Source organism: Trematomus bernacchii, unplaced genomic scaffold, assembly GCF_902827165.1.
Source record: "Trematomus bernacchii unplaced genomic scaffold, fTreBer1.1, whole genome shotgun sequence".
Taxonomy (NCBI): domain Eukaryota; kingdom Metazoa; phylum Chordata; class Actinopteri; order Perciformes; family Nototheniidae; genus Trematomus; species Trematomus bernacchii.
The window spans coordinates 15,356,711-15,366,714 of record NW_022987739.1 but is presented as its reverse complement, the minus strand read 5'-3'; the positions used below and the strand labels follow the sequence as shown (position 1 = coordinate 15,366,714).

The following is a 10,004-nucleotide window of genomic DNA, read 5'->3' as shown; positions in this document are numbered from 1 at the left end:
CTCACACACACTTTGCCAGACTTCCAGGAGTTGGAGCGACTAACCGAGGACGGAACACCGACAACGTGAAAAAAGAAAACTCGTGTCTTGTTTCCCGCATGGATCTACTTTCTTCTCTGGAAGGGTTTCGAGGAGCTGCAATGGTTTGCGTTGCTGGAAATGTTGGAGACTTGTACCCAAGATAAATGGCACACGTTCTCTACGTTGCAAAGTTGTAAAAGTAGTTTCCCTTGAAGTTTTTTTTCCGCCACCAGCTCAGACTTCGTGTTTCTCCAGGACCCACAGCCATCATGGCGAGGAGGACGGGGGAGAAACCGCTGCTTTTGACGCCGATTACACGCGCTGCTTTTCGGGATAAACGCCTTCGGTTTCACAGGGCTTTTTCGTGGAGCTTCGTTTTAATCTGCTTGGCTCTTTCATGTGGATATTGCAGAGCAGAGACGGAGTTTTCCATCCTGGAAGAAGCTCAAGTTTTGGCCGATCAGATGAAAAGGCTGTCCTCACAGGAGCTGGGAGTCTTTACTATGCAGGTAAACGTTGGGGAGAAATGTGTTAAAATCGTGTGTGTGTAAAACTGGAAGATATTCCTCCGCCGCTTAGAGTTAAAGGGATTTAAATAGTCAGACTGATAGTAAACAGCATAGTAAAACACAAAAACGATAATCATGGAAACTTTGTTGACAGAATATTTTTTACAATCTCACCAAACAATGAGCTATTTTGTCACCAGTCCAACCACAAGTGCTTTGAAGTTGGGACCCATTTATCTGGGACATCTACACACTGGAGATTTGGTGTTGTGGGGGGCTTGTGTTTCTCCTTTATTATACCATGAGCTGCTGAAAAGCGATTGTTTTATAAAAGGTTAGATGTGTGTGGGATTGCATGTGTCTGCTGAAAAGGTGAAAACATTGTCGCCTACAATGATCATCATGAAAATCAGCCATGCAGTAACATTTGGTTGTGGATTGGCCCTTATCCAACAACATTATACCTGTGCCTGGTTATAAAGATGCTTACATCATTGTGCAGATAAAAACGCTGGTTATAATTTAACAATGTGTCTGAGATATGTGCTATTTGATAAATGTATTTAATTATTATTATTATTATTATTATTATTATTATTATTATTATTATTATTATTATTATTATATAGGTCTCCTGAACATCCAATAACAGGAATATATCTGTTTTGTCTAAGTTTCAAGGATCAGGTCATCTATTGATGAATATTTTGGAGTAATTGAATAGTTGTTTGGTAAATATTAAAATATCAGAAGCTAGTGAAAAATGCAAATTACAGGTTTCCAGGGATCACATTGCTTGTTATTTTCGATCATGAGTTTATAACAAAAACATATTTAGTTTAATTATATGAAAGGGAGAAAAGCAGTAAATAGAGTGGGACATTTTGGCCTAATGGATGTCTTGAATCAGAGCAGCCTACTATTAAAATTGTTGTGTTTTTTTAACCAGAAGTGAGATGGTTATTGCTTTTGTATGCGTTTTGAAAACCATTTTCTCATAATGTTGATAAGTGTATCTAAGATTATTAGTAACCGTTGTTCACTAATTACAGTCTGTTGATTAGACGATTGACAACATGTAAATTGTTTAATTGAAAGCAATTTGATTTGAATGTAATTATCTGCCGGTTTACTTTCAAGTATTTGAGTTAGAGCTGTAACAACTCATCTATAGCTTTATCAGTTGGAAAACAGAACATTTAGCTGTAACTATTTTGAAAATAGCATTAATTCAAATACATTTTAAAGCAAAAAGGTCAAACAATTCTTCGTTCTACCCTTCTCACTTCTGATGATCTACTGTGTTTTGTGATTATAAACTGAATGTTGTGGGTATTGGATTGCTCTTAATACCAACAACACGCGTTTATTACCATTTCCTAGCATTTCTTTCAAACCAAACGATAAATCAGGAATGAAAATAATTGTTTGGTGCAGCCATGATTTATTTTAAACACATGTGAACACAAGGAAAACACTTCTTTGCCAGCCCATGCGTGCAGACCAGCGTTGAGTCACCAAATGGCAGGAGGTGCAGTGGCTGGTGTGAGGGGGGTGTTTAGCACTTCAGAGGCAGAGGAGCTCACAGGCCCTGAACACAGAGGCGAGGCGGTGGGGGGGGGGTGGGGGGCACTGCCCCCAAATGGTGTTTCATCTTCTCCGCTTCCACACTGGGTCGCCTTCATCCCGGCTCTAGGAGTCGGCTTTGAGGGTTTCCTCTGATCCCTCTGGATCCGCCTCTGTCACCGCTCATCCTCCCCGAGCTCCAGATTGTGTCTCGTTCATGTTCTTGCCATCATTTTCTCTGCTGTTTGTGCATTTTGTCCTTTTTGCTCAGTATTATTCTGGTCCTGCTTATAGTCAATTTACTCAACCCGCTTTTACACTCTGTCTATGCACATTCTGTCTTTGAGTTTTTCACATAGTAGTGTGAAACCGTCATCAGTTTTCAGGATGTGATAAAGGCAAAATCATTTTGGCCTTTTCACTCAATTTATATTTAATGACATCATATCCGATTATTTTTTAAAACATGTTCCTTCTTTATCGTGGGAAAACAGCTTTGAGGCAATCATGTTGTTGTACAAGCTGTGAAAATCAGACTTGCCAAGGAGCTAATGTGAGTTAGATTGAAGCGGTGCATTTCATGGATTTCTACCAATGTAAGAGATGTTCATCCAGTAAAAACAGTCTGCATCTGCCTGTGAAAATAAAAGCAGGAATCTGTTGGCCGTGCTGTCTGTGTGGACACCTGCTCTGATGCTCAGATGTGGCCAGGCTGCAGTCTGCAGGTGTGTCTGTTGAACTAGATTTCACTTTATCTTTCTGTCTCTTAAGGCAGTGATTTTCCACACCATAGAATGAGTTTGTATCCAAACAGCACTCCTTAAATAGTGATTGATTCCTGCTGACATAAATGATTTCTTAAAGGCATTTTGTGTGCTTTCTTTATTTGGCACAATGACATCAACATTCAAAAGGTCACGCAGTATTATATTGGAGAAGATCTGAAGGATTTGTCATCAAGTGAGCATCCTGACTTCTCTGTTTAAAACGTAATTCTACCTCTCTCCGCTCCACCCCTCATTCTCTGGCAGATGTGTAATTTGAGGTTTTCCTTGTCGGTGCTTCTGAGTCACCGGGTCAACCTTGTTCAATCTGTCATTGAGTTACTCAATTATCAGGGGACACGGGGAGTACAGTCGACACTCTGTTCAAGCTGATAGGTCACTTTTAAAGAGGATGTTTTTCTTTCTCATTCATCTCTTCAAAAATAGTTGTTTTATATTATAAAGGTATTTTGCTACAGTCTATTCAAATCAGCTTAATCATAGATAAAGGTATTCAGTAGATTTTAATCAGACTATTGTATTTTCAAACTGTAATAGTTGGCAGTAATGACACAACTGTTATTCCTGTCATTGACCTCAATTTATATTCGTTTGATAACAAATCTAAAAAGTAATTCAGTTTTGAATGTTTATTTGAAATATGACTGAAAGGATTCAGTCATTTAAAAACGACACAATTTTTTCTCACTACACATTTAGACAAATCTAAAATATCATATCATTCTGAATGTTTTTTTTACACTCGAATCTCAGTGGTTGTTGTGAAGGTATAATATCTTCTCTGAGATATGTTGCTAATGACAATTTGTATCTGATTTTCTGCGGCTCAAATCAGGAGGGTTTTGCATGGCAATTTGGAATTGGTTAATCTTCTTTCCCTTTACTGTTTTATTAGAACATTGTCCTGATGCGTCTTGCTCAGTAGAGCAAGGATCACAGTTACAGCAACACTAGGGTGGTCCTTAAAATTGAAAGTCGGAAAGTCCAAGCTCCAACCCCCAGAATTCATTCTATTAGTCGAGAAAACTCTCCTGGTGAATTTTTTATTCACATTCACAACATTTACCCCTCCCTCATCGACCTTGAAGTTTCACCCTGAGGATCCCAGAGAGACGCTTTTTATCTGGGAATAAATAGAGTTTATAAGGCTTAAAATGGGAATGAAAATAAAAAATGAATAAAAACAATCCTTGAAAACAAGTGCCATTTATTCCCAAAATGTTTGCTTATAACACACAACAACATACAGTGTTTTATTCAGATTCAGATACCGTTGAATGCCATCTTTGCAATGAATACAAATAGGAACTTAGTGTGGCATTAAAAGTGCAACAGTGTAAATAATGCAGACAAAACAAAACGGTGAATAATGAATAACAACAACATAAGACAAATCAGTGCAATGAGTGGACAAATCAGTGCAATGGAGTTGTATACCTCATTACACAGTTAAATGTATTAAACTATAACAAAATCTTAAGCAAAATGTCTTTCTTCCTCAAATACATAGTCCAACTTAGTGCTCCTGCTCCTGCTGGGCTGCCACACAGCTACTGCAACTAAGGATAAACTTCAAGGTTGATGAGGGAGGGGTAAATGCTGTTGGAATTTGAATAAAATTCACAAGGAGAGTTTTCTTTACTATGATAACGAATTCCGGTGATTGGAGCTTAAAATAAATTAATTTGAAAATGTACCTCTCACGAAGGACCACCGTAAGCAACACATGCTTGATCTGTCGGAAACAAACTGCACTGCATACTGTAGCTTGTCACTAATGGAAACCAAAACAAGACCACTCATTGCTGTGTAAAAAGTCCCCCTCACTTGCTTTTACAGAGAGGGTATTATGCCCGTCTTCTGATTATTTACAAAGGGAATTTCACTCTGTTAGTTTTAAGGGCCTTAATCCTCAGAGAAGTGTGGTTTGTTTTTGAGACTGGCTTTCCCAGTATCCCCGGCCTCCTAATTGAATATTGATAGTAATTTCAGGGCAATGGAGGTTTGGGCAGGAAGAGAGAAAATTGGGGCGTCTCCTGCACTGTCATTAGGCTGTGAATTTCTGAGTTGGGTTTGGTCCAAAAGCAACACCAGTTGAGGGGCTATCACAGAGCCCCAATTCCTGCTTTGTTGTTTTTGATTTCAGTTGGACTAGACTTTTTATTTGGCCTGTCTTAACGTATCTAATGGTGCATTTCCACTGCAGCGCGTAGCACGGTTTAAGTGTGCCGTGCCAAACCCGGCCCGTTTTTTGTTGCGTTTCCACTAGGAGTAGTTCCGGCTAACGGGTACCTTTTCACAGTTTTTCTGGCCCTCCGAAATCGTGGTTCTTTCCGGGCCAACAACCGGGCTGAATATGCTAAACTAGTGACGTGAGTGGCTACAACTACAACACAATGAACATATTTTACCGTGATTTAATTGTAATACACGTTTCAAAATGATGCCGAAGTAACAACATACTGATACCGGTTAGTAAAAACCATGAATTAATGCTTTGACAAGTCTGCAGACAAGACGGCAGGCGAAAAACCTTTTAAAATGCGTGTTTTCTGAATGGAGATCGGCTAAGCTAACGTTGTATATGCTCTGACCGTCCACACTCACAACAACGGCCTATACAGACATAAATAAACCAGCGACTGTACTCGCCATGACACAGGCAGTCTGTGGTTTGTACTTGTTTAACTTTTGTCTAGTTTCTGAACAGATATGAGGAGCTGTGAGCTCTGAGTGAGCTTTGGTTTTGTGGTTCGCATTGAAGATGACGTCACGGCTCCGCCTACACTGCGTTACTATAGTTACTGCCCCAGCTACTAAACTGTAATGGAAACGCAGCATAAAGTGAGCCTGGCCTACCAAGGCCTAACTATACCGTATTAAGCAGTGCGAGGCCCTGCAGTGGAAATGCGCCATTTTCCACCTGCCCTTTCTTTCTCTATTGTTCATTTTTGGCTGCTGTGTTGCCTCACTTTATAACGAATCCCTCGCAGAGACGGAGAGGCAGCCAGGGAGGAGGAGGAGGGTTAGAGGATGATACAGCAGGACATCAGAATTCCTGCTAGGTTCTCTGCAGCAAAGCTTCAAAGCCTTCTTGCTTCTTACTGCATTGCCTGCATGAATATGTGCTCAAACAGTCAAGGTTACCAACAGCCTAACAAGCCCTCTGCTACATGTTGGACTATTACTATCTCTCATTCAACCTCTACTTTTTGCTTTAAATGTATGTATGGACGGACTGCTCTACATCCAGCCTGACATGCTGTAACACTCTATATGTTGACTGTATTCACAAGGGAATCGAAGGTCATATATTCCATGAAAGAAGAAAACACGAATGATGTCTCTTCACAATTAGATCTAGAAATTCCTGCACTTAGTCTTTCTGAGGGTATAATGAGGCTGCTTTTTTTAAGCCCACCCCTCAGGTGCTTTATAACATTTCTGGGTTTGCTATAGCTTTAATAACCTGTGTTAATTTTTCATACCAAAGAGGACCATCGTGAGATTTGGTTGTTTTCGGAGTTTGGAGCCACACATGATGATATAATTTAACCCACTTACACTAATGAAAAACACTTTCAGGTGTTTTCACTGCGTTACATATCTGTCAGGTTTTGAACTATGTAGGGATTTCTTCAGGCTGTTAAGCTACAGGTGCTTTGCATTAGCCAACCTTGCATTGTGCAGCACAACTGCTCATTTTCCGTCCAGCCGTAAATCATGATGGGCCTCAGCGGTTTATGAGCCATTCGAGGCTGCGCTGAACTTTCTTCTTTTTCCATTTTAGCTTTAGCTTTTTTATAAACTGTTATTGCAGGGAGGTTTTCTTTTTTTTAACATCACCATATGTTCTTGCTTTCAACACAGTTATTGGATTCTCGGTCTGAAGTTGCTGCTGATACATTATACATCTAACTCCAAATGATACTCGTCTGTTTATGTGTGCTTTAGTGTTCTGTCTTTTTATTTTTCATTTTTTGATATCTGAATTGAAAAAGAACATTATAACTGATGCGATAACCTGTTGGGTATGCATGACCTTATTTTAAAGCTGAACTTTTCTCTAATTTAAAAGTCAAATAGTTTAATATAATTGTAATTGTATTTCTTGAGTTTTCATGAAGTAACAGGCCTTCCTGCCAACAGCTGCAGAGTCCCACAGCAGCATCTGCAGTGTTTTTAAACTTGGAATGACTTGGAAATCTGTCATCCTGATTGTTGGTCTGTCCAAATCTGGGGAAATGTCCAAATTCTGTCGACTTTTACCTTTATCATCCCGTCACAATGCAGGAGAGAACAGAGCAAAAGGCCATGTTTTCATTAAATGTTGAGCTGCTTGTATGTTTTGGCCCGAGTCCAGGCCCTGAGAGGCTCAGGCGCCCCTGGTATCTAGGAGTGTCTCCAACCTCCAAACTGAACACATATCAGAAACAGCTGAGGCCCCAGACTTGTTTGACAAAACTGGGAATTTAAGTGCTGCTGCATACTTTGTAGCATCTGGGTTTAAGAAAAACAATCTTATTTCCAATTTGTCAATCTTAAATATTTGAATTGGTGGTTTTAGGTTTTTAGTGGTTGTTGGTGAGTTGGAGTGTGACTTCTACATTGAATGAAAATACAAAAGGAAGGTATTCAGGGTTTCCGCGGGGTCTTAAAAAGTCTTACATTTGATAATCAGAATTTAAGGCCCTAAAAATGGTTAACTGGTTGAAACCAGTGGAGGGGAACGTGTTTGAAGCCCGCTGCACCTTTTGCAAACAAAAATAGCGTTTGTTTTGCTAATGTGGCGTTAGCTCCCGCAACAACATCGGGGGACCGCCGGGCGACGTTTGGGTCTACGTCAACCCTAAAAGCCGAGGTGCTGTGGACGCTAAACTCCAATCATACAACAGCAACGATGAAAGATTGTAGCCAAGGCAGCAGAGCTCTGAATATAGCTCTTGTCACTCTCTCACACACACACACACACACACACACACACACACACACACACACACACACACACACACACACACACACACACACACACACACACACACACACACACACACACACACACACACACACACACACACACACACACACACACACACAGTTCTGTGTACTGTTATGTTCAGTCATCGTTCTTATGTTGAACGTGAATACATTTACTTTGTAAGTAATTATGGGACGTATTTCTTCTTTCATAGCAATTTTCCTTCATACTTTCTTGCCGTGAAATAGGTCTTAAATTCTATTCAAAGTGGTCTTAAACAGGTCTTAAAAAGTCTTACATTTGAGTTGGTGAAACCTGCAGGAACCCTGGCATTGTACATTGGAAACGGAGCATCTTAAAGTTTTATTTGGTATACTATTGTGTTGTCTCCTTGATCTTTAGTCTCATATTTGCTACTGAGATATTACTGATGTGCAGCATGCTGAATTGTGTCATGTCTTTTTAATATCGCGGGAGGTAAAACATATTCTAGTAATTACAACGTTGACTTACTTTTAGTAAAAAAATAACAAACTATTAGCTCTAGAACGGGGGTCTGCAACCTTTTTGACCAAAAGAGCCATTTTGCCCCCTTTTCCACCAATTTTCTTTGTCTGGAGCTGCAAAACATATTTGATAGCTTGATGGCTTATAAAGTTGTATTTATTGTTATATCATAGACAAAAACTATTTATTACATTATAGAAAACTGTTTACCTCTAATCATGGGCGTCGCAGCCATTATATGAGGGTGGGACAAGTCCCCCCCACTTTTTCAAATGATTAGTTTAGACCCCCCCACTTTTACTATGCGGAAAGTCCGTGAATCGGTCTATCCACTCGCCGCACTTTGTAGAGCGCTGTGTCAGTGCTTCACTATCAAATGAAATCCATTCCACTTGCTTATTGAGAGAATGCCCAAATCAATGAAACTCCGTACCATGTTTTCACTGCTACTTTGTACCAAGGCAGATTCTCACATAGCGCGCGCATGTTCAAGGAGTGTTGTCATAGTTGGACAGCTCAGATCTGTTGTATAAAGCGATGCCGGTAGCGGAGGTAAGGCACACACACCAAATGTTCAGGAAATGGTTAATACAGCGAAAATCAAAGCTGACGATCTCTTGGTTTGATATGTTTTCTCCCCCAGACAATATGGACATAAGAACATTTTTTTCAAAGAAGAGGAAAGTAAGTAATCAGCTGGTAGCAGTTAATCAGTTAACAGTGATGGCGGCGTCTCACTTCTGGAGAGGAGTTTCCATCCCAGTATTCAGTTAACTATTTATTTTCTGTGCACATTACATAGACTAGCTAATATTCTACCTACTGCTTGGGACTTTGAGTCTTCAAAATGTCCAATGTCACAGACTGGGACTTACTTTAGAGTCAGTTGTATTTACATTCAGTATGACTTGTTATGATTCAATGTGAAAGAGTATACTGCTCAATAAATAATTATCACTTCACCACCTCTCTTGACATCTAGGCACTTGAGAGTGAGTCAGAGGCAGAATACAGGGACAGTGGAGAGAGGTCCATTGCTGAGGTGAGTGATGAAAGGGAAATGACAGTTGAGAGTAAATTGTGATGTGGACTCTCATCCCAGGATTTTAAGGAAATCAGTGGGGATATTGAACAGGAAACATTTCAGTCAAGGGGCATCATATGACCAATATAGACAGAAGAGCAACATTTATTAGAACATTTAAGTCAATGATACCATTCCTAGGTAAACTTAACATCCGTATGGAGTCAGATCAGTCTCAATATTAATAAATGCTCACAGAAGGATTCACAAATGTATTTTGCGATTTATATATAAATGTCTCTCCACAACAATATCTCTCAATGCACTCACACATATTTATTGTTGTATATAAATGTACAAAAAATGGGCATTTAAACTGCTTTTTATTAATTCAAAGACAGCTCTGAATTAATAATCAAATATGTTTCCTTTCTTTACTACTGGATGAAATTACAAAATGTACCCATCATTTTCGTCATGCTAGTGTAGCCACATACAAGTATCAAACCACCTGTTAAAATGCACCAGAATACAGGAAATCTATATATTTTTTCGCCCCCACACCCCCCGTTAAAGATGTCCCCCCCACATTCAGGATGCTTCCTACGCCCATG

At 39.7% G+C, this 10,004-nt stretch overlaps 1 protein-coding gene across 1 annotated transcript in view; it reads left to right on the top strand.

The window, feature by feature from the left end:
* The first annotated feature begins 290 nt into the window (after nucleotides 1–290).
* The window catches only part of cachd1 (cache domain containing 1), an 83,819-nt gene continuing 74,105 nt past the window's right edge, over nucleotides 291–10,004 (top strand). Inside the window, exon 1 of the mRNA XM_034147505.1 lies at nucleotides 291–530. Coding sequence (XP_034003396.1) covers nucleotides 291–530 — 240 coding nt within the window. The remainder of the gene's footprint in view (nucleotides 531–10,004) is intronic.